At 40.4% G+C, this 25,571-nt stretch overlaps 1 protein-coding gene across 2 annotated transcripts; it reads left to right on the plus strand.

Moving 5' to 3' along the window:
* Window positions 1–1,132: 1,132 nt before the first annotated feature.
* zc3h18 (zinc finger CCCH-type containing 18) lies at window positions 1,133–25,482 on the plus strand. Of its 2 annotated transcripts, none has more exons than XM_058387521.1 (19): window positions 1,133–1,716; window positions 3,422–4,299; window positions 6,384–6,468; window positions 7,499–7,653; window positions 8,627–8,722; window positions 9,108–9,265; window positions 9,790–9,819; window positions 10,003–10,117; window positions 10,236–10,516; window positions 18,666–18,851; window positions 18,945–19,082; window positions 19,340–19,435; window positions 19,669–19,896; window positions 21,221–21,343; window positions 21,473–21,669; window positions 22,109–22,305; window positions 22,405–22,504; window positions 22,754–22,847; window positions 24,420–25,482. In XM_058387521.1, the coding sequence occupies exons 2-19, from the start codon at window positions 3,433–3,435 to the stop codon at window positions 24,616–24,618; spliced, it is 3,345 nt and encodes a 1,114-aa protein (XP_058243504.1). In that variant the 5' UTR covers window positions 1,133–1,716; window positions 3,422–3,432; the 3' UTR covers window positions 24,619–25,482. The 2 variants fall into 2 exon arrangements, with proteins under 2 accessions (XP_058243504.1, XP_058243505.1); XM_058387522.1 differs by having other exon boundaries at window positions 1,133–1,306.
* The last annotated feature ends 89 nt before the right edge of the window (window positions 25,483–25,571 follow it).

The raw sequence follows: 25,571 nt of genomic DNA on the forward strand, positions 1-25,571 counted from the left end.
GAGCGAATGACAGGAGTGTGAAACGGAAAATAAAGCAACTGTTGGACAAATCCAACGTGTTTTTAACTCATTTAAAGCAGTATACACTATATTTCCAAAAGTATTGGTACACCTCTCCAAATCATTGAATTCAGGTGTTGTTTTTCAGGGGGTGGGCTTGGCCCCTTAGTTCCAGTGAAAGGAACAATTAGGACTATTTCATGCTCCCAACTTTGTGACAACAGTTTGGGGATGACCTCTTCCTGTTCCAACATGACTGCACACCAGTGCACAAAGCAAGGTCCATAAAGACATGGATGAGTGAGTTTGGTGTGGAGTCCTGACCTCAACCTGATAGAACACCTTTGGGATGAATTACAGTGGAGACTGCGAGCCAGGCCTTCTCATCCAACATCAGTGCCTGACCTCAGACATGCGCTTCTTGAGGAATGGTCAAAAATAACCATAAACACACTCCTAAACCTTGTGGAGCTGAAGCTGTTATAGCTGCAAAGGGTGGGCCAACTCCATATTACATTCATATGCATGTAAAGGCTCACAGTCTCCGCTTTAATTAATCCAAAAGGTGTTCTATTAGGTTGAGGTCAGGACTCTGTGCAGGTCAGTCAAGTTCCTCCACACAAGGGGCCATCCCCAAACTGTTCCCACAAAGTTGGGAGCATGAAATTGTCCAAAATGTCTTGGTATGCTGAAGCATTAAGAGTTCCTTTCACTGGAACTAAGGGGCCAAGCCCAACCCCTGAAAAACAACACCTGAATTCAATGATTTGGAGGGGTGTCCCAAAACTTTTGGCAATATAGTGTGTATTTTCAGAAGACAGAATATTCCTCCGAAGCATTGGGAAGTAAAGGGGCTTATAAATATGAAAGGATAAGAGTGAGGGGAAAAAATTAAATGAATGGACAGTCGCGTTCATTATAATAATGCCCTCTAGTGGCAAAGCACTGCCACTGCAAAACTTTTCCATTAGTATTCTCTTTCTGACAAATATGTTGTTCTGTTAGTGCATTTAAAAAAGACAGTAAATTAAAAACAAGCAAACAATTTATTTAAATAAAAACTACTCCTGTAAACACCGTCTATTAAAATGTTCTGTTTCGTTATGCTATCGGCCCCGTGTCGTTTGTTGATGACGTCAGAGTTATGGCTGCTCTCACGGTGCCGTGCAGGGCTTGTGCGTTTCTCCGCTAAAAGAAAATTTAGAAAATCGTCAAAGATATCGTTTAGATATCTCCACTGAGGGAGAGAGAGACCGGGTAACTCCCAGCACCGAGACCGTGTCTCCAAGACGCTGTGGTTTGAAAGGTGACCGAATGTGTTTTAAGCGTTCTCAGGGTTTTTTTTCTTTTCTGTTTTTTTTTTGTGAAAGTGCGCTTTATTGTTGTGGGTAATGAAGCTGACCAGTTTGGATCAGAGAAGCTCAGCTCCTGCTCGGCAGAAAGACGCAAACACCGCTACTAACGCCAAAGAGTTTCTCTTCGGTTACTTAATTAACGTAGTCTGAAGTTAATTTCCGCCCTTTGTCCATGTTGTCCGTAATAAAGTGCGGGCCGAGTTCGGGCCTGCTGCTGCGGGCTAGCCAGCTAAGCTACTTCACCGCCAGAGAAACGACAGACGGCTCCTCATTGGCAAATATGCTAGCTAAGCTAGTCGGCTAGCTTGAAAATTGACGTTTTGGTCGTCCATCTCATGTCACTTGCCATAAAACATAGCAGGTAACCTCATTCCAAATGATTGCTACAATTATCTCTGTCTTGCAAAAAGTATGCATTATGTGAGGTTGGGCGTTTCTGGATGCGGATAGCTCATTAGCTGGCTTGTTCGCTAACAAGCTAACGGGCTGTTCGACGGTAACAATATCAGGGCCATTAATGACTTCATTTAGGGTTATTTTTTTAACAACAGCTTGTAACAGTTAAAGTAAAACTTTTATATTTTAAGCATATAGTGTGTCTGTGTTTGCAGTGACGTTTCAGTTTTCTCATGACACGCAAACCCTTCATGTAAACACTGTCCTCTCTTTAGTAAAATTGTAAGCTATATGATTTTCTGCTTGTGTTAATTTGTTGGTTGGTGCAATGTTTTTGTAATTCCTATGAGAAATGAGCAGTAGTGTGCTGCTCTGACGTCACGGGGGACATTGGTAACGCGGTAATAGTGGAGAAGATATTTCAGCGATTTTAAACATAAGGGATAACGGTCAGGTTTTTCCTGCTGGTCCGCATGATGATGATGATGATGATGATGAAGAGCAAACGCTTCCTTCTCACTCACTGTTTTCCAGTAATGAGAAATCCACCAGTAAACTCCAAATGTTGGACTCAATGTTCCTGGAGCAATACAGCGCAGTGATGAAGATTAACATTAGAAACTAGTTAGTGATGCATGAGACAACGAGCATGACCTCATTGAGAGCGGTGTAAGCATTAAAGATGAATCTTTGGAAGACTGATTGTGCAGAGTGTACAGTAGAGTACACGAGAGACCTGCACTGAAAGAGTAAAGTCTTGCAACATTGCTCTCTAGCAAGTCCCACTGGTGCCACAGGTCATCGAATGGCATGTAGGACACTAACATGAAAAGAGACGAACAGACAAGTTTAAGCTTAAAAAAAAAAAAAAAAAAAGTCTTGGATGCTATTGAAGATTAGTTTAGTTGGTCAGGGTTCAAGCACCAGCACTGCCACTGTTGGGGCCCTTGAGCAAGGCCCTTAACTCTGCTCCAGGGGCGGTGCATCATGGTTGACCCTGCATTCTGACCCCAACTTCCAAAGCTGGGATATGCGAAGAAAGAATTTCACTGTGCTGTAATGTATACACCGATCAGGCATAACATTATAAGCACTGACAGGTGAAGTGAATAACACTGATGATCTCCTCATCATGGCACCTGTTAGTGGGTGGGATATATTAGGCAGCAAGTGAATATTTTGTCCTCAAAGTTGATGTGTTAGAAGCAGGAAAAATGGGCAAGCGTAAGGATTTGAGTCCGTCTAGGACTTAAAGGATCTGTGTGCTGTGGTATCCTGTTACCAGATACCACAACACACCTGAAGGATGTAGTGGAGTCCATGCCTCAGGGTCAGGGCTGTTTTGGCAGCAAAAGGGGAACTAACCCAATATTAGGTCATAATGTTATGCATGATCAGTGTATGTGATAAAAATAAAGGGTCCTTCTTCTACTTAATTATGAAAATGAACAATTAAAGTAATCCTGGGTGGAATTTATTAAATGATTTAAATAAATCTTGTTTGTAGCTATTAGGCTCCAACCAACCAGACTCATTGCATTTGTTTTAGGGATAGACCTAAACACTGTCCAGAAAAACCAGCCCAATATGTACTGAAGGTAACCATCAGGGATGTGCATTTTGTCTGTGTGTCAAACTAATTGCATGTGTTTGAATAATGTTAATGGTAGGTTGTTTACTGATGGACACCCCTGAGAGCCCAACTCAGTCTCCACAATCCCCTGATGAGGAGGAAAAAGGCTTCTCGGAAAGTGAGCTGCTGGAGTCGCCGGAGTCCCCTGCAGAGGAAGGCAATGGGATTTCTGATAGCGAGTTACTGAACGACGGAGAAGACGGAGACGCAGACTCAGATTTTGATGATGATGAGCAGGTCGAGTTAGGTGGCGGGGCTCAAGAGGACATTTCTGACTTAGAAGATGACAAATTGGACAGAGGTGGAAGGGTGCACCAGCAGGAGAGTGTCATGCATCGAAGTCGATCAGCTGAACAAGAAAGAGAGGGCGAGATCCTGGAGACACCCAGATCACCAGACCCTGATTCCCCAGAGCCAGAGTTAGATAGGCCATTCACCCCTGCTGACGGAGAGCAGGAAGATATCAGGCAGGAAGACGAGGATGATGTAGGAGAGGTGACCACCAGGTCCAGCTTGAGTCGTCAAGAGCTGGATGAGGAGGATGATGATGAGGAGGATAGGAGACGGAGGAGGCTTATGTTAGTCAGTGACTTGAAACAGGATTCGCCCTCCGTGTCCAGAGATTTGGATGAGCACGAGCTAGACTATGATGAGGAAGTGCCTGAGGAGCCTAGCACAGCTGCACCAGATGAAGAGGACACAGAGAAGGGGCCTGCCATAGAGGAAGGGGATGAAGATGAGGAGGAAAAAGAGGAGGAGAAGAAGAGAAAGAAGGAGAGGAACCTGATCTTGCCCCCTGATGCTCAGGCTAAAAGATCTGAAGAGTCAAGAGGCCAAGAGAGGGGTAGGAGGGATTCTTTTCGCGATAAAAAGAAAGATGAAGACGATGGCGAGATTGATGAAGGAGAGATTGATGTAAGTGTTCTGATATTATGTTGATGTGTGTTTTTAGAGGTTCAAATAGAAAGAAATTGTGTGCCTTAGTTTATTGTTCTTTTTAACCGAGGTTATCAAAGTGCTTTTGCAGCATTAACCCTACTTTGCAGTGCCATACATGTACAGTGTGAAATGATGTGATGTTACAGTTAGTTGCTTACCAACAGACACCCAATCATAAACTGAACAGTATGTCCCTCATATTATGTGAAATCCAGGACATGGCGGCCCTTAACAAAAATGTCTCTGTAGCGTTAGGTGGAAAAACACCGAAGTGTGTGCCCTAGCAAGGGGGAAATATGTAACCCTGAAAATAAGCCAAAGTTGTATTTCAATGAAGAAATGTAAGAGTGTGAAAAGTCAGCTTATGAGTACCAAGGATTAATTGTTTATAAAAAAAAAAAAAAAAAAGTATGAGGAGTATGAAACCAGATAAGCCAGGTTTTCTATTTCCCTGTGATTTAGAATGACCCAGGGCTAATTTCTGGTGTGAAAAGCCCTTACTAATATGCACGAGAATGTTTTTGTGTTGCAACAAAGAGAAGGTGCTTATGGGTAAGCGCAGCTCATAGATGAGCCAGCATGTACCCCTCTAGTCTCACATGCATGTTGTGTAAATGCATCATTTACAGCAGTGCAGAAACACTGATTGAGCAGGAAAACATGGCCCCTTATGTGAGGCTTCCCACCCAACAAGTTAAAGCTCCAAATTTCCTTGCTCTTCTGAATGATACTAGCATACTCATAGTATACTAATATACTAATGGTTGTGTGCATTGGTGCAGACTGAAGAAAATTAAACGTGTATATGCTCATGTTCAACTGATGATCACACCCTCAACAAAGTCCATGTGAACTCACTAGCCATCTGTGCTACTTAATACACCTAGTAAAATTCAATCTTCTAACACTAGATGGTGCCTTTAGCCTATGTGTGTAGTACTGTAGTGAAGTGCTGTAGGAGCTTTATAGTCACGTCAATCTCACACCACCCTGAGGCACATTAAGGTTAAACATGACTATCAAATGTAAACTTTTTTCTTTATGGTAGTCAGTAAGTCCCAACATAAAATCAGTTTGTTCTGCATTGTCTGGTTACTGATTGGTCTGCCCCGACTATTCAGGCTGTACACTGGAAAAGTCTAAAGTCTTTTCACGTCATGTACTTTTTTTCATTTCAATTTTACTTTTTTTCTTTAATCGAACCCACCTGCATGCAATTGTCCAATCAGCTAATCATGTGGCAGCAGCACAATCCATGAAAGTATATACAGGTCTGAGCAATAGATGATCTTTACACCAGACAGTAACTAAACTAGCCACTCTTTAGAGCCTTGCAGAGCAGAAAATTATCTCCGAACACTGCACATGTTGAACCTGGAGGTGTGTGGGTTGCCGTTAGTCAAATGCAGGACTCTGAGGCTACAGAGGGCTCACTGAAACTGACTATTTGGAGATGGGGGTGGATTCTTATCTGACTTGTTTTGTTAGTCATAAAAGGAAGCATAAGTGGGTTTTTATTTTTCAAGCTCAAGACAAGGTACTTAAATACACGTTATATCTATGTGCTGTGTGGTCCTGTATCTGATTGCACAGATAGAGCAGCAGGCTTGAAAAGAAAATGTGGTTTCATGTATGAGACACTTGTTTTGCCACTGTGTTTAGGTAGTGCAGGTTATGACTTTTACAATCTGTGTCTCTGTCTGAGATTGAATGTATGTGGATTAGTACTGTAACAAGATGAACTGATTAGATATTGGAATTGATCTAAATAGGGTCAAAGTCCAGCGTGTGAAATAGTCAATAATTCATCAATCGCTTATGTAAAATGTTAAATAACATGATTCCTTTTTTTTGCTTTTAATAGTATTAGTCTTCCATCATTTATCAATATAATTTTTTGCGTGCATATATTTTGTTTGTTTTTATATTCAGTTAGATACGTCATTCATAAAGATTTCATCATGCATTTTGCTTTCAAACACATAGCTGAACATTAAAATTGAAAATTTGAGTAGTAAACAACACAAGCTTTTTTTTTTTTTTTCTGTGGCCTGTTTCAGGATGATGATCTTGAGGAGGGTGAAGTCAAGGACCCCACAGACAGAAAAATCCGACCCAGACCTATCTGCAGGTTCTTTATGAAAGGTAGTCTCTCAGGATTCTGATTTTAAATATTGTGAAATCGGGTGAAAAGAATATTTTTGTTCTGTAATTTTCCTCTTAAAACACACTCAGTATGCCGTAAGTATGTACCAGTAAATTATCTGATGTTATCCTTTGTGTCAGCCCTTTGTGTCTCTGCATACCGCATTCTTAAGCACACAACAAACTCCTGCTGCATTCAGACAGTCTTTCCTTGCTAATTCAATCCAGGGTAAAGTAGAGGGGAATGCAATGGATTCATACAGTACGATGTGCCTTTGACAGCAGAATGGGCTTCTGAGTCAGAACCGGGAAATCTACCCGTGCTCAGTTTTCTCATGCATTGCTTTTGTTTTCAATTCAGGTGAACTGATCACACAAAATCGAAATGTTAATATTAAGTTATAATTATAGCGCTTTTATCATGTTGATTTAATCATTTGAAAACCAAACTCTGAAGTACATGTTCAGGCAGAGGTTATTTTTTCTTTATAGAAGATGTATTGTTTATGACACAGCTATATCATAGCATGTCAGATTTGACTTTTGTGGATTGCTGAGTATCTACTGAGGAACTGCAGGGCTATGCAGTGTTATGGGGGTTTGTAGCATTTACTTACCTGTGCACAAGGTGGCGCTATTTCACTAAGATTGCTTAACTGTAGACATATCTGTGCAGCTGAGAAGCTTGTCACGGTATACTACGTAGCTCTTATTTTCCCTGTTTGTATTATGTACTGTTGTATGTTAATGTATTTAAAAAATATAAGAAAGAAAGGAAGAAAAAAAACAGTTTTTTTAGGCTGATGGTGTCCTAAGCCTGTGACCTATTGAACCACTGTTAATGTATGCAGTGATAGAGAGAAATGTATTCATTTTGGTTTCATGTCATGTGAAATTTTCAAGAAAGCTTTACCGTTTTTAACATGTATATGTTTTTGACATTCAATCCAGCATCAGGATTTAAATCTTGTCTACAGTCCATGCAACTGCATTAGAATACTGCTGCTAATGATTTCTCTGTGTCTGATAGGTAACTGCACTTGGGGCATGATCTGTAGGTTTATCCACCCCGGAGTCAATGACAAAGGCAACTACTCCCTCATCTCCAAGCCAGACCCTTTCTCTCCAAATGGAGCTCCTCCTGGAGCCGGAGGCCCTCACCCACTAATGCCCTCCAACCCCTGGGTATGATATCACCAGTTATTTCCACCACAGCGGTTTTCACCTCATATGCCCAGGCAATTTGTGTTTATGTACGCACTGATAGTACCGTGATTCTGAGCTAATTTCAGCTGTCAAATGAAATGCCAAGAATAATGAATCTGACGCAGGTCTAACAGAGAAAACACTTAATGAGTTAATGTTTTGAACGTCATAGAGGCATGGATTGTAGCCTGTACTTCCCTGATGGTAATTATCAAACGATCAAACATTTTTTCTGTTAGCAATTCATAAGGATGCTATGTATGCTGAATCAGTAAATTGTGTTTGGCTAATCTAAACTCTGGCTAATTGCTGTAATTATACAGTCATTCACCCATGTATACTTTCTAGAGTTATGGGATGAGTAACTATTTCTCCCCACCCACTTAACTGGTTTTTTTAGTATTTGGTATTACGTAAATGAAATCAATTAACTTACACAAATGCAAAATGATAATTTTCAGCCATTATTGAACTTCAAAAACCCCTAATGTGTGATATTAGGTAAAAATGTAGCAGCTATTTTTCATTGCTAGTGTGCATATGCATAATTCTCAAGCAATGCAAACATACATTTGTCTGTTTTAAGTTGAGAGCAGCAAATCATTTATGTATTTGCATGCATTTCTTCCTAAAAAAAAAAAAAAAAAAAAAGGCAGGTCATTTTTGTTTAGGACAAACAGCTGCACAATTTTGTTTTACCTTATGCACACTGACTTTTTGTTCCTCATGCTTTTATAGGAAACTATGTCCTGTAAGTCCCTGTGAGTGAACTGTTTCTATAGAAACTGTAGCTAGTTAGAACAAGTGCATTAATGATAAACAATGAAACAATCAGTTATACTCTGATTATTGCTTTGCGAATACAAATGTGTTGGATCGATTTTGCATTTATCCAGTTATGTGTGTCTGAGAAGTATCTGAAGGTGGATGAACGTGTGTGTGTGTTCTGTAGACTGGTCTTCCGGTAGAGGAGCTGCCTCCTCCTCCACTGCCCGCAGAGCCTCCAGTAGAGAGTGCCTGGGAAAGAGGTCTCCGACATGCCAAAGAGGTACGTGCCGATCTCATGAAAACTTCGATCGTAACAACTTTCATCAGAGTCAGCTGTCCGAAAGGGAATTTCAGAGGGATTGTAGCGATCAGATGGTGATAAGTGATAATGGCTGGACTTTCTGTAACTATTCAAATTAGACCCGCAGTTTGTGCAGTGGTTTTAGGTTTTTCCCATCTAGCGCTTGCAATATCATGCTAAAAATGCTGTTGTGTTTGTGTAAATCATCTTGTCTTTATATCAGTGATATTCATGACTGTTAATTTTATAGTATAGTGCATCTTTTCTTTATATAACTACTGTATTTTACTAATCCTTTGAGTGGATTATAAGTGGTGGTGTGGGAGGTGTTTATGATGCTAACGCAACACCTTGGTTTCCTCAGGTATTAAAGAAAGCCACAATACGCAAGGAACAGGAGCCCGACTTTGAGGAAAAACGATTCAATGTTACGATTGGTGAAGATGAATGGGAATTTGACAAGGAAAATGACTTCTTCAGGGAACGAGGCTATCGCATTACCAGGGAAATCAGAGATCCTGGGTATGAAACCTAAACTAAGAGCCTAGGAAGTGTTCAGTTTGCATTAGCAGGCCTCACTTTGCCAGTGATATTGATTTACTGTGTATCTTATTCCTCTTAATCGAAACGTTGGAGCTTTGACTGATTCAGTTAAAAATTAACCACATGATAAGCTAAATATTTACCACTTGAACAGGGATTTTTAGCTTGGGACTTTTAATTGATCTCACCAGGGTCATGCAACACCAATTCCTATAACCCACTTGTCTTACTACAAAAAATAGAATACCAGACACCAAACGTTTATTTAAGAGTTTATGATAACATAAACAACAAACCTGTTGAATCACCCAGAACCATGTTGTGGTTGTTTTTGAGCTGTGCATAATGACACGTTCTGTTAAATATTTTGCATTTTTTCCCTTTTTTTCTGCATGGACGGTGGTCAGTTTTGTGTAATTTTTGTTTACGTCACATACCGTTTTTATGTTCTCAATTTCTCTGAATGATTTTCATTCCTTATTTTTCCTTTTTCAATATTGCAGTGAAGTGGAGTTCAGAGACCCAGCGTATGGGTAAGAATTTTGTTGTCAATTCTGAATTGTTGTGAAGCAATGGATTTATTGTGTGTATGACTTGTAACGTGATACTTATGTAACCTTACTGTTACAGTAGTACCCTTTTTTTTTTTTTTTTAAATATGTTATATAAATGTAAGTGTGTTAGCACTGCTTTCAAGTCTGAACTCTGTGTTACAGTGATCCCTATGTTGATCCTTATTATGACTATGAAATGGAAGCTTTCTGGAGAGGTGGGCAGTATGAGAACTTCAGAGTGCAGTACACAGAGACCCCGCTGCCATACCACTACACTGTAAGTTTGTACATCACAAAAAGGGTGGTTTAAAACAAATGGCAAATCCTTAAGATTTAATTGTGTATTTATTGACTACAATTATTTTAATAGGTATCTGCTTATATGTTTGTTTCAGGATCGGGAGAGAGATCCCCGTGAGCGGCACAGAGAGAGGGAGCGGGAGCGTGAGAGAGATCACCGCGAGCGAGAGCGAAGACAGCGGGAGCGTGAGAGGGAGCGAGAGCGGGAGCGTGAAAAAGAGCGGTTGCGCAGAAAGGAAGAGTGGGAGCGAGACCGGGTGAAAAGAGACGATAAAGAAGGAAGACCCAGAGAACGGCCATTGAGGGAACCACGTGAGAAAAAAGAAGAGAAGGACAAGCCTCTTAAACCACGTTCACCTATCAATATGCCTCCCAGGTAAGCATTTCACTCCATTTCTTTTCACTGTGCTTCTACTTCTGTTGCTACACACATGGCTGTGGTTTTTGAACTCCTTCTGGCTGTTTAATTTACGATTAGTCACCTGATTTACAGAAATGATTAATCAAAATGATTGACTTTAACATCTCTTGCTGTTTTTGTGGGGTTTTTTGAAGCAATGTTGGCACATATGACTGTAACATTGCCTGGTTTCACTGTTAGGCTGCACCCTGGTATTTGTTGCTCTAGAAGAGAAAGGGAAAAGGTCTGGTTTCAATATATTATTGCAGGTATTGAGAAGAAGTCGATGCCCTCTTACAGTTTTTTTTTTTAATACACCATGTCAGGAATAATATACAGGAAGTGTATTAGAGCCTGATACACTTCTCAGAACTGGCGCTGGTTTCCGTAACGTGTATGCTTGTATCTGAACCAGTCAGTTGTTACTGATCTAGTTTTTCACTGATCTAAATACAACTAATAGGGACTCTAGAGAGGCTTGTTGGTTTAAAGCTTAGCATGATCATTAACAGAGTATACACAAGCTTTGTTTTGTACTGAGAAAACATTAGTCTTAAAGGCTATTGATTCAGGACTGTGTTCAGTTATTTTCAACATATCGAGTCCCACAAACCAACACTTTATTCCCCCAAAATCAATGTTTTCCTGATGGGGTCAGAAAGATACATGTGTGATGTAGCAAGAGAACAGGATAAACTCAATCTGATGCAAGACTATTAATAAGCATTATTCAACCAGGGACAACGCGCTTCCACTGTTTCCACCATGACCTCAAATGATTACAAATCGATATATTCACACAAAAAGGCCAACAGAATAGTGTAATGTAAGGCTTCCCATTCATAAGGGAACTTGGGTCATAGTGTGTCTGTTGTAACATACTCTTCTTTTCAAAAGAAATTTAGTCTAAATGATGACAGCATGTGACAGCATGCTTCATAACAGTCTAAACAGTCCATAGTGAAATTTGTTACTGACGAGTGAAGTTGTTGTTGTTGTTGAATCCCTAACCGGTATGGATTGTTGGCTTATTGATGTGTAGTGAGTCAGTTTTGTGTTCTGCACTAGGAAGTGATGTAATTTTGTTGCCTCGTAGGTGGGGCAGTTTCTTGGTCTGATGCAACTGTATGTACGCACAAATGGGCGTGTGCACGTGGAGGTGATAATCCCATTGCTCTTGCTAAGTTCATGATTAGGTTATTTATACTTCCCAACTAATTTTTACCCCTCACCATTTGATTAGTAACTCGGGACTCAGTTAAGAATTTCAGTATGCCAAAATGAGTTCTTGACAAAATAATGCAGCTGAGAAGATCATACTTTCGAACCAGCTCTGCTTGTGTAGAAGGTCCTCTGTTACTGTTTATCACTTTTATTGAAATAATTTGATTGAAGCTCTCTGGGTTGAGGTTAGAGAACTGATCTAGAGAAAATGGGTCAAAAAGGAGAATTTCCCAAGGAGAATTTTGATTTAGTTTGATTAGCAAACTGAGGACTTATTGAAATTTGCACATTTAAAGCCAATTGGACTGAGAAGCACAAGTCAGGAGATATAACCTGAACCATTGCACATGAGACACAAGCGAAAATAACTGCCTCATTTATAGTGATCAACTAATCACTGATAGTTAAAGCATTAAAATGTAACTTTTCTTGTCATGTCAGTTTATTATCCAGCCCTTTTTACACGAGGAATTTATGTAGCCAGACCTTTATAAATTTTAGCTGAATGCCCCTTGTGTAAACTAGTTATTCTTTAGCAAACTGTCATATTGGTGCTCATGCATATTACATATTCATACTAACATGAAAATAGCATGACTGAATGTGACCGTTTTGAGGAAGCAGACAGGAATCTGCTTATTGTCCCCTTGACCTTTATTTCTGTATCTGCTAGTGACCTCATGTTTCCAAAATAAAAAAACAAACAGCTCTAAGTGGATTGTGTTTGGAATTTTTTCACGTTCATATGCAGTGCTAAATGTGGATATGCACGTAGAGTTTTGTTGTGTTTTAATGTGAGCAGCACATCGAGCTGTTTCTCTGGGTTTGTGCTATCTAGTATTTGGTCAGTCATCAAGAACTACGCCACCTCGCTCTTTCTTGGCTCCAATGTTAGAATATTTAGCATAGTAATTAATTTAGGCAAACATATAGTGCGCTTTTTTTTTTCTTACTTAATTTTCTGTTTAAAAATTTTCTTCATTTCCATTAACAACTCTGCTGAATCTCAGGTTTTTTTCCCCTGTGTATCTTACTACCTGTTGAAATAGTGTATATTGTAATTCTGGACTTTAAGTTTACCCTTCTCTTTACTTCCTTACCTGAATTTCATCACCGTACAACGTCACAAAGGTGCCGTTAAAGCGTCACAATTGTGCTCAGTTATGAAGTAGTGGAGGTTTCCTGGCTTTTGTGTGTATTGAGTAATTCCTATGGGGCAATGTGCCCAGGTGAAACAAGGGAGTGGAAAGGAAGTGGCAGCCTTGCTGCTTCTTTTTATGAATGGGTTATGAGATACCAAGTGAGGTTCTGCCTGGAACTTCCCAATGTGTCGCCAGTTACCAAAATTTAATTTGTGGAAGATTACAGATAATGGGTACTGACCCAAGTTGCCAGTTAAACAAATTAACAGAAGAGTGTTAAAAGCAGTGATTTTATTTATTCAAATGCACTATAGTAGAGCAGGGCGCTATGTCCTATAAATTGAATCTCTGATTTTGTTAAACCAAATTTGATTTTCGATTTTAAAACGATTTATTTTTCTTAAAAAAAAAAAAAAATTAATAAAGCACTAGAGACTATATGATAGATTTTTTTTTTTATTTGAGCAAAAACAATATAACCACACATGAACTGCAAACTTACTTTTGCTAACAAGTTTTTTTTGTTGTTATTTTAGAAAATCAATAATCAACATAACCTTCTTTTGGGATTAATAAAGTGCAAACTTTCACAAGTCTTTACAAGTTCTAATTATTCTAGCAAAATAAAGTAATATAACAAAATATGAGGGATTTGTAAAGTGCAAACTGCAGACTTAACTTAAATCACTTTTTATAAAATAAATAGTAGTCACCTGAAAAAAAAAAAAAAATCCCTAAAAAAACACTTTTGTAAAGCAGTTTACATTCAGCTTACATGATCAATAGAATCAAACAGGAGCCAGACATCATTTTACAACTGTGTATCTGGGCACAATCAGGGACGAGTTTTTCATTTAAGGGGGACTCAGCCCCCAATGAGGGTATAATAGTAAAACATTATATATATATATATATATATATATATACACACACACACACACACACACTATATTGCCAAAAGTATTCGCTCACCTGCCTTGACTCGCATATGAACTTAAGTGACATCCCATTCCTAATCCATAGGGTTCAATATGACGTCAGTCCACCCTTTGCAGCTATAACAGCTTCAACTCTTCTGGGAAGGCTGTCCACAAGGTTTAGGAGTGTGTTTATGGGAATTTTTGACCATTCTTCCAGAAGCACATTTGTGAGGTCACACACTGATGTTGGACGAGAAGGCCTGGCTCTCAGTCTCCGCTCTAATTCATCCCAAAGGTGTTCTATCGGGTTGAGGTCAGGACTCTGTGCAGGCCAGTCAAGTTCATCCACACCAGACTCTGTCATCCATGTCTTTATGGACCTTGCTTTGTGCACTGGTGCACAGTCATGTTGGAAGAGGAAGGGGCCAGCTCCAAACTGTTCCCACAAAGTTGGGAGCATGGAATTGTCCAAAATGTCTTGGTATGCTGAAACATTCAGAGTTCCTTTCACTGGAACTAAGGGGCTGAGCCCAGCTCCTGAAAAAACAACCCCACACCATAATCCCCCCTCCACCAAACTTTACACTTGGCACAATGCAGTCAGACAAGTACCGTTCTCCTGGCAACCGCCAAACCCAGACTCGTCTATCAGATTGCCAGATGGAGAAGCGCGATTCGTCACTCCAGAGAACGCGTCTCCACTGCTCTAGAGTCCAGTGGCGGCGTGCTTCACACCACTGCATCCGATTCTTTGCATTGCACTTGGTGATGTATGGCTTGGATGCAGCTGCTCGGCCATGGAAACCCATTCCATGAAGCTCTCTGCACACTGTTCTTGAGCTAATCTGAAGGCCTGTAGAGGTACTGTTTTTACAAACATTTGTGAAAGAATGGGTCGCTCTCAGGAGCTCAGTGAATTCCAGCGTGGAACTGTGATAGGATGCCACTTGTGCAACAATTCCAGTCGTGAAATTTCCTCGCTCCTAAATATTCCACAGTCAACTGTCAGCTGTATTATAAGAACGTGGAAGTGTTTGGGAACGACAGCAACTCAGGCTTACGTGGTAGGCCATGTAAACTGACGGAGCGGGGTCAGCGGATGCCGAGGCGCGTAGTGCGAAGAGGTCGCCAACTTTCTGCAGAGTCAATCGCTACAGACCTCTACAGGCCTTCAGATTAGCTCAAGAACAGTGCGCAGAGAGCTTCATAGAATGGGTTTCCATGGCCGAGCAGCTGCATCCAAGCCATACATCACCAAGTGCAATGCAAAGCGTCGGATGCAGTGGTGTAAAGCACGCCGCCACTGGACTCTAGAGCAGTGGAGACGCGTTCTCTGGAGTGACGAATCGTGCTTCTCCATCTGGCAATCTGATGGACGAGTCTGGGTTTGGCGGTTGCCAGGAGAACGGTACTTGTCTGACTGCATTGTGCCAAGTGTAAAGTTTGGTGGAGGGGGGATTATGGTGTGGGGTTGTTTTTCAGGAGTTGGGCTTGGCCCCTTAGTTCCAGTGCAAGGAACTCTTTGCTTCAGCATACCAAGACATTTTGGACAATTCCATGCTCCCAACTTTGTGGGAACAGTTTGGAGCTGGCCCCTTCCTCTTCCAACATGACTGTGCACCAGTGCACAAAGCAAGGTCCATAAAGACATGGATGACAGAGTCTGGTGTGGATGAACTTGACTGACCTGCACAGAGTCCTGACCTCAACCCGATAGAACACCTTTGGGATGAATTAGAGTGGAGACTGAGAGCCAGGCCTTCTCGTCCAACATCAGTGTGTGACCTCACAAATGCGCTTCTGGAAGAATGGTCAAAAATTCCCATAAACACACTCCTAAACCTTGTGGACAGCTTTCCCAGAAGAGTTGAAGCTGTTATAGCTGCAAAGGGTGGACCGACGTCATATTGAACCCTATGGATTAGGAATGGGATGTCACTTAAGTTCATATGCGAGTCAAGGCAGGTGAGCGAATACTTTTGGCAATATAGTGTATATATATATATTATGTATGTATGTATGTATGTATGTGTGTATGTGTGTATGTATATATGTGTGTGTATATATATATATATATATATATAAGGTTTGACTAACAGGGTAGGATGGAAACTTATTGCATAGATGTATATAACATTTGAGTACTGAACAAGCCAAATACGAGTCTTCCTGATCTCACACACACACTTGTCCTCTGATCCTCGCTCTGCGGCCCCGCGGTCTGCGAATTGAAGCACGCGCTGAAAGACGGGGAAGAGCCGAAGTCTGCCACCGTTTTCGTTGCCATTTTTAACATTTCTATTCAGCCGTCCTAAAATGCTGCGACTCTACACAAATTCATGATCGCTTTAGTCTCCTTTAAATTTCATATGAAAATGGCGGCAGACTTTCGGCTCCTCCCCATCTTTCAGCGCGTTCTTCAAACCGACTGAAGGAACCGCGCCTCTCCTTAGACACAAGCTCTTTGCGTCACAGAACTACGGAAGCTCGCTCTGCCAGACCAAAGTGAAATTGTAAAATCGATTTCGTTAGTATGTTGTTGTATGAATTAATTTTGGTTTTAGTCTTAATTGGTTGCCCAAATACAATTTCCACAATGAGAAAATGTAAACTAATTTCCGTTCACACATTCTATGAGCTAATTGCCTGTAATGCTCTCATGAGGTGAACAAAGTGTGTAGAAAGCCATGGAAGCCTCTGTGTTTGTTTTGGTAGTCACGAGCTAGCCAGGTAACAGCGATAAGTGTATAATTTCCTTCTCAACACAGCAAACTATGCAGTCAGTGTTCCAGATTAAACAAGTGAGCATATGTATGCAGACTACATTCTTTTCTCATGGCAGCACCTGCTCCGTCTCTCCCATTCTGTTTCACTGGTTCTAATTTAGCCCTTTGACAGTATATACCCAGGGGGTGAAGCAGTAAATTTGCCTGGTTAAACATAAACCAAAGGCATCTTGGGGTTGTAATCGTATTTGTACAATTTTTTTTTTAAAAAGAAATAGAGAGTCTAACTCTATATTTATGAGCTAAACGTTAAATCTCGATTTTGAAATCTTAGCTTCTGAACAGCAGCACATTCAAGAACATAGAAGACATCCGGTAGATCAAATATCTTGTTTATAGCGCTGAAGGTGCTCATCCTAAGGTGTTCAATTATAAGATAGAATCATTAAGCTGTGAAAATAAAATATAATCAGCCTTTCCAAAAAAGGGACCTGAACTGAAGTTTATAAGTTTTTTTTTTGTTTACCTCTAAGGTCCAGAGATATATTTGGTACCATTGCTAAAATAATTGCTCTGGCAAATATATTAGTATATATATTTTTTTTAATATGCTTTTATCTATCATCTTTGTAGTCTTTTATCGCAATCTTTTTGGAAATTCGTTTACCCCCACCCCCCGGTGAATAGAAACATGATTCCCTTCGGCCCCAAAACTCACACAACGAGGAAAGTTTGAGAATATATTCTTTTTCATTCTAATAATAGCTTTCTCTGTGGTTTCTATTTTTAGCACCACTGTTCTGCCCGCTCTAAGGTTGCTCATTCTTACATCACCCAGCAGGAATTTCTCCCAGGCTAATGACTGCAGACTTTATGTACACAAAGACACTAGCTATAAAAACAAAGTAAAAATTCCAGCATTTCTTGTTACCAATTGTGTGTTCAATTTTCCAATTATGAACCGCCGGTATTCTTTTCAGTTTACTTTCACGGTATATGTTGCTTGCCTATGAAAACAAAGGTGCTATTGTTGCGGTCTGAAGCCTTTTTTTTTTTCTTTATTAGAAAAGAAAAACACCTTTTGCTTTTATATACGGGAAAATCCTGACATGACCTTTTCCTTTAAAACAGACTTCCCCCTTATTATAAACACACTGTCACTTTTTGGCAGATATATAACAGATAGGCCTACCTGCATCTTTATTTATTTTATTTTTTTCCTTGTTGCTGATGCTTTGATCAGAGATAGAAAAAGGGTAACCCTTTAATTGAATCTTGGTTCATAAGACTGACTAACATGCCCCGGATGATATCATGGATAGTGTTATATGCATTCATATGTCATGATGACCATTTGCATCTGGTGATATTTGTTAAATTACCATGTTTGTTAAATTGCCATGTGACTAATAAGTAAAGTGACAAAATGGCATTCTGAGTCAAGTGTTAAACAACAACCTTTTCCAAGAAAGGTTTTTTTTTTTTTTTAGATGGTTTTATCCTGCTAATTAGGTTACGTAAAATGTTACTCATCAAAAAAAAAAAAAAATCTAAGGAAACCATGGTTATGTAATAGTATCTGCATTAGATCTTCCTTGTTGTTAGTTTCTCTTGAAACTGTCATAGTATAACTCTAACCAGATTACCCCCCACCCTCACCATCTGCAGAGACTTTAGCTGTATTACTTCGATATTACTTCATCACTGTCTGTCTGACATAAAACAGTCGCTTCTTAAGCAAGCTTTCAATGAACAGTGCTTTTTTTCCGCATACTGGTAGCAGCACTGGTCTTGATAGATTCCTTTCAAATAAATTTGGTGAATGTGGAAAAGCCACCTTGGAACAGCTGTGTAGGCGTGCGTGTATACTTCACTGTCACATGCTTGATACAAGGGAATGATCTCATGTGCTACCTCCCCACTATTTCTATGCTCTGTTATGAGATGTGGAAATGTGAACTTTGTGTTAATTGTGGAGCATTTGTAAGGGAATTTGTGCATCACTGTGATTTAGCACTTCTGTTCTGTGGTCATAACCAGCATTTTTCCCAGTAAATGTAGAAGTGACAAACAAAAGCCCGAAACTGTCACTGTACCCTTTCCTATTCTCTAGAGGGCCAATGGAGTCGCAGCCAAAAAAGGAGTCAGTGCCCATGGTTAAGCGGCCAGATGAATGGAAGGACCCTTGGCGCAGGTCTAAATCTCCAAGGCGAAGACCTGGCCTCATGGGGTCCCCACCTCGCGGACGCAGGCGGCATAGGCCCTCTGGCTCATCTGTGTCACTCTCTAACTCTTCACGGTAATATTTAATGTTAGCCCTTTAATTGTTTGTTTTGGGCTGTGGATTGGCTGCCAAGTGTATTTGGGTACTAACTGAATGGTATTTCCTCAGGTCATCATCGCGGTCTTCTTCATACACAGGTTCCGGCTCCTCCCGCTCAAGGTCTCGCTCGCGGTCACGGTCTTCATCTCTCAGCTCTTATTCCACCCATTCTTCTCAGCATAGCTCTTTTACAGGCAGTCGTTCCAGGCAAGAAACTCGCGCACACACACACGCACACAAACCCTGAGGAATGCACTAAATATACAGTACACTGGAGGGTCAGGTTGCCTTATTGTTGTTCTTGTTCTTATTTCACTCTTTTAATTTTTTGAAAGGGAAGTGGTGCAGGAAATTTCCGCGTGATCCTAATTCATGAAATTGCATTTCTATAACCAGTGCTCCAAGGCATGTGATTTTTAGTTGGTTAACTATTATCGTAATTATACTTGTGCATTTTTTCAAAGGTCCAGATCCTTCTCTTCATCTCCCTCACCTACACCTTCTGGCCAGAGAAATGCTGGCAAAAATAAAGCAGAGCAGCCTCCTGGAGCAATGAAAGGGTACATGCACACATCAACATTATTATGCACTTAATAAATTTGCTCATACAAACTTATTCATAATTATCCACACTCTGTCACACAAAAAGCATGTCAAATCAAAAAGTCCATGCTGAAATCATATGCATATCAAAAAGTCCATGCTGAAATCTCTTCAGAACTAGCAACAGTACCAAGCAGCACATTTGCTCTCTGCGTGCAAACAGAAACAAAAGTCTGTTCTCTTTCTTAAGCCACCCACTGAAGCCTGGTGCGCTGCCCCCTCCTCGCAGGGACAAGGGCCCCTCCAAGAAGATGCCCAGTCCCTCATTGCCAGGCAAACCTTTGAAACCTTTAGCAGAAGGTGTTAAACCCCCCACCGTCCGTGATGTGGGTAGACCAGCTGCACCAAGAGAACCAGCAAAACCACCCAATGTGAGGGAGGGCCGCAGAAAAGACCGCCAGCCACACGATCCTCGCAGGTAGCGTGTTTCTGTGTGCATATGAGTGGGCGTGTGTGTTTCCAGAGAGAAACAGAATCATATTTCAATTTAAGTCTACAAGCAAAGAAAACCTCTTTTGAAACTTCCTTTCATTAACAAATTTGAATACTTTGCAAATTGAACAGAATTGCAAATTGAATGTGGGAACACAAACTAATTAATTTTCTTTCTTCCTCTACCAGTGGGAGAGAGAGGTGTGTGTGTGTGTGTGACCTATGTGATTTATGGATGCATTTGCATGAATCCAGTGTATCAGTATCCAGAGAACACAGAGTTCTGTGTGTTTGTGTGTGCGTGTGGGAGTCTTATATGTGGAATACCCTGTGTGGGAAGTCTGGTGGACTCTGTGGGGAAAATCACACGTCTCTCCTGGCTTTCCAGAGCTTGGGTATAAATGTGCATTTGTTGACTTTCTGTTGACAGAGTAACTATTATCTGTGTCATGTAACCTTTGACTGAGACTTCCCTTAGGGAACTCCTGAGTCCCGTGCCATCATGATGACTGATGTCAGTCTTCTCAGTTTTGATTAGTATTGTTTATTTAGGGTATTTTTGTTATTATTTTTGCCTTAAACACTTAGAATATTTCAGATACTGTATATATCAATAAATGAGTTGTTATAAAGCAATAATTTATATTCTGATAATATCCTGACAATTTCCTCTACACAGTGTGTGATTTATGTTTTTGTTAAACATGTATACACACATAAATACCTACATACTTATAAAAAGTTTTTCCCCCCAAACATTGGTGTCCTTGTGCAAATTATGTTGGCTTCAAATCTTTTTTTTGTTTGTTTTCCTAATAAAAACACCCCCTATTATTATCTGCAAGTACTAATGATTACTTATAAGTAAATCATGTGGTACATGATTCCTTGCGTGGGAGTGGTGTTTGACCCCGATTTGACCTAAAACTTAACTTGGAATCGAGCTTATGTGATTGACTCATATCAAGTGTAAATTGGTTGCTTACATTGTTTTCTTCAACATTTCATAACATATATAATTAAACTTTACTGTTAAAGACTGTTATGTGTAGGTCACAACACACTACACCAACTTCTTTTTTCATATCCCAGTTTGTCAGGAAGTTGGTGTCAGAGCACAGGTTCGGTCATAATGCGGCGCCAGGAGAGCAAGGGGTTATTGTTGTTTTGTGTATACACGTTTCCTTGCGAGAAACGAGATGGACACGGCCTTTCAAGCTCTCATATTCTTGCAGATGGAGCAAAAACCGTATTTGAGGTTTAGACAATTTCTCAACATCTTTCTCGGTCTCTCTCGCTCCCTCTCACAGGAGGACATTAAGTGGCAGTGTGAGTGGCAGTGGTAGCAGTTATTCAGGCTCCAGCTCTCGCTCCAGATCTCGATCATCTTCTGCCTCTCTTTCTCACTCCCGGTCTGGATCCCACAAGTCCAGGTGCAAGACAGCTGAAAACACTGCACATACAACTTGTCTTCTATTATTCAATTTAGATAAATAACTTACTCCTTGTGTGTGTGTGTGATTTTGATTTTTTTTTTTTCTTTGTATGTGTTTATGGTCCAGGTCTCTGTCAGTGAGCAGCGTGTCATCAGTGTCATCGGCCTCCTCCAGCAGCAGCTCTGTGCGCAGTGCCGATTCTGATGATATGTATGCTGACCTGGCCAGCCCTGTGTCTTCAGCTAGCTCCCGGTCACCCACTCCAGGTCACACACGCAAGGAGAGAGGACTACCACGAGACAGGGATGCCAATAAAGAACGAGGTATCAAACTGAGACGTTTACACTGAAAGAATGTAGAATATAATGCTGTCCTTCTACACTGTAATGTGATGCAGTTCTTTGTGTGCTCTGATTTCGTTACATACCTGTTTATCCAGTTTGGGTACTGGGGCCAAACAGGTCTTAATTAATTTGGTTCTAGATAACACAGATTTTAAAGAGAACTTTCTCTTATCTCAGTTTTTCCATTTTACTCGCAACACCAGTTTGTTAAATCTACAACTAAATGCTGTATGGAGTTCAATTTCAAGAAATATGTTTGGACAGTCTAACTACATGCTATTTGGTTGAGGTAATCCTTGTGACAGATAATCAGTCAATCATATCAGTGAAACCAATCAGCTATTGGTGCTGCAGCTATTTTAAATAGCTATGTTAGTTGACGTGTGCTGCTTAACAGGTTACATTATCTTCTGTGCAGGAAAGCCCACAAAGAAAGACGAGACCTTTAAAGAGGAAAGGAAAAGGGTTGATCAATCTGGCATTCCTCCAAAAGCTGACCCTGGCATGCCGAGATCTGCACCTGGAAACCGAGGGCACCCGATGAATGCACCATCCATGGGCTCTGCAGGGGGCTATGGTTCACATAAGGACATCAAACTCACCTTACTCAACAAAGTAGCTGCTTATATTAAGATTACTTTAACATTCTTTAGTTCAAATAGCAATCAAGTGGCTGACCTGTTTTGTGTTGTTTTTTTTCTCCTCGCCATATAGCAACAAGCAGACAGAAGCAATAGAAAGAGGTATTTCCCTGCAGACAAGGACAGACCAACATCTCCTCTTAGCAAGAGAATGGCACTGTCTCCTGATAGAGGTGAGAGGATGCAGCCCATCCAATCATAAAGGTTATTTACTAGGAATAACCAGTGTAGAAACCGAGTCTGTAAAATTGCAAGTGTTAGACATGCACACAATCAGCATGCTTTAACATGGATTTCCAGAAGGAAATCCTGCATTCAAGAAGCATTACCTTGGTCAGCAGTTTCAGTTCATTTAATTGGCAACCACACACCACCAGACTTTACACAGCGTTATCTACACGATCTAATCCAATATGTCATAGGTCGAGACAGGAGGCCAGGACGTTCCCCACTCTCACCTAGAATGGACCGGCCCAGAGGTCAGGGCCCTCGGCCCATGCCTCCTCAGGGAGACAGGTGTGTAATTGTGTTATGTTTGTGTGTGGTATGGTATAAAAATGTGGTACCATTTTTATATCTTCTTCTCTTCTACTACTACTAGTACATACTCAATAAATTCCTTTCTTTTTAAGGTTGATTTCACATTTGTTCACCAAGCTTCTGTACAACAGCAAATTTCCTTTGGCTTTCTCTGACTTCTGTTCTTCATAAATGAATAACTTAATTCTGCTCTTTAGATTTTGAATCTCATTTACAGTTCCAGCACCATCCCCTGACCTTGCAAATCCCCTGTCTTATCTGGCTTGGCTGATTTATCCAGAAAAGCACAGTGTTGCACACAGATTGTGCACACTAATTGTGGCCGTTTTATAAAATTCCCACTATAGGGAAAAATCTGTCTCTTCCTTTCTATTTGTTAAACTAAAAACCACCAAAACCAAGGTCAACCTTCATGATGCAGCATGAAATATTTCCACAGCCAAAGCAAGGAGAGCAGAAAGGATGCCATTGTTCCCCTCCTCAGAAATGGTCATCTTTTACGATGTTCTGATCTGCGTTGATCATAGTTTGCTGAAAATATTTGCTGAGTCTCCAGCCTTTTGTTTCAAATGAGGGTTATTATTTAAAATGGGAAAACCCAGGCTTGTATAGTCTTTGTATGGACAGAACACGCAAACCCAGTGACGCACACTACCTATGGGAGGGAAGTACTTATCAAAGACAGAGAAATTAAACACGGTGTGTTAAAAACAAAACACCTGTTTTGTTTGGTCAGCTTCACTTCTCTTTTCCCCCGTCTGTACACGTGCTTTGTTACAAATAACATTTAGTTGCACAGGATCTGATGCAATTATTGAAAAAATAATAAATATGAACCTGAATGTTTAAAAAAAAAAGCTGATTAACACCTTTCAGTACTCTCTGCCCGCTCCATTTCACACACAGTCTTTCTTTCTGCTGTAGCCGCACCAGGTAACACATCTCTCTCTGTGCAAATTTTGTTTCTCAGCCCACCAGTCAAATTAGTATGCGCAAGCTTCCCCTCGTCACTGAAAACAAATCTACATTGCACAGTGGCGTACAGATACGCGTGTCTGAATATCATACTCTTATGGTCATATTTGTGACAATGGGATATCTTTGCTGGACAGTTAGCACTATGTCTGCTTACATTAGCATCAGTACAGATGTACATAACATTTGAAAAAGTTCAGCTTTAGAAAAATATCTACCTGAAGGACAACAATCGAATCTGCGGGTTCAGTAACTGAGAGAAAAGTTGAGGTTGACCAACATCCATCCAATCAGGATTGTAGACAGGATTAAATTTCAGTACAGGTGAATTCTGTTCACATTGTTGGTACTAAATGTAATAAATATTGAACATGCTCTTAAATAGTGAATGGCATTATTAGTCGGAGAACAGCATTTATCTGTTATTAACCATGGGTTAAAAAAAAAATCACTTATAATTTATCATGAGTTATAATTTAACAAATGAGTATGTATTTGTTCAAAAATTAAATATAATCAGTTAAAGACCTAATATTGTTTCCTCATGAATCATGGTTGTCTTTGTTCCTCCAGGAAGCGTCCCCAGTCTCCACCACCAAAGTCTACTGGGAAAGGCCTCGCAGCATCAGCTGGTAAATCTCCAGCACCTGTTCCAGGCTCAGGCTCAGGCAAACCCAGCAGCACTCTCTCCCGCCGTGAGGAGCTGCTGAAGCAGCTGAAGGCTGTGGAAGATGCCATTGCTCGCAAGAGGGCTAAAATCCCGGGGAAATGAATAATAGGCCAGAACCTGCAACATCTGGCTTCCAAGCCATCAGTCACTGAGGACACACCCAGTGTTGTTTAGAAGTGGATAAAAACGGTCATTGTGTTTAAAAATCACAGACGTCTAAGTAGCTCACAATGACCACTGCTACATTATTCGCACATTTCCCCTCAGCGAGAGGTTGTCTATTTTATATTGATGTGATATTGTAGTGGGGTGACAGTTCACTCTTAATCTGTTATTGCAAGAAGATGGAAGCTTTACTGTAGTGTCTCTATGCTGACAAAAATGTACTATTATGTTTTTTCTCTCCCTCTGTCTCGCTTAATTTTGTTCTCTCGCCGTTATTTACTTTTTGTTAATAGCCCATGTCTTGGTCTTTTGATCCAAGGCTATAAATTTCGTCAATCATCAAGACGGACTGCCTTACTTAGAGTGGCTGCTTTTGGGCACACACCTGTCTAGCTTAGGTTTTGACACTCAGAAGACCTCAAGGTTCCTGTTCTCCCATCTTAATCAGTGAGCTCTCTCCAATCCTGTATGTTTTGCATTTCTTGACCGTGTTCTGTTTCTGACGGTGTACAAATATTATAAGCCAATTGAGGAAAACACCTCTTGACATCTATGAAACTAGAGAACAAATGACAGTGATGTGATGTATTGCTTTTCTAAGACTGCTTTGTTTTGTTTTTTGTTTTGTTTTGTTTTTTGGTCCCCTAGGTCTTCACGTAAAAATTTTATTTTATTTTGTTCCTTATTTTTAGTTGAGTGTACGAGTACATCTTTGGGACACTCTGAGGAATAATAAGGAATAATAATATCTTGCTTTTTGTGACAGAGAAAGCTTCTAAATAAACTATTTTGATAAAGAGAGTCCTTATATGATTTTAGGTTTTGTTTATTCATGGAAAGTATGCAAATGTAGAGTTAGGCTAAAAAGTACTGTATGAATGCACTTCAAC

Source organism: Hemibagrus wyckioides, linkage group LG04, assembly GCF_019097595.1.
Source record: "Hemibagrus wyckioides isolate EC202008001 linkage group LG04, SWU_Hwy_1.0, whole genome shotgun sequence".
NCBI lineage: Eukaryota > Metazoa > Chordata > Actinopteri > Siluriformes > Bagridae > Hemibagrus > Hemibagrus wyckioides.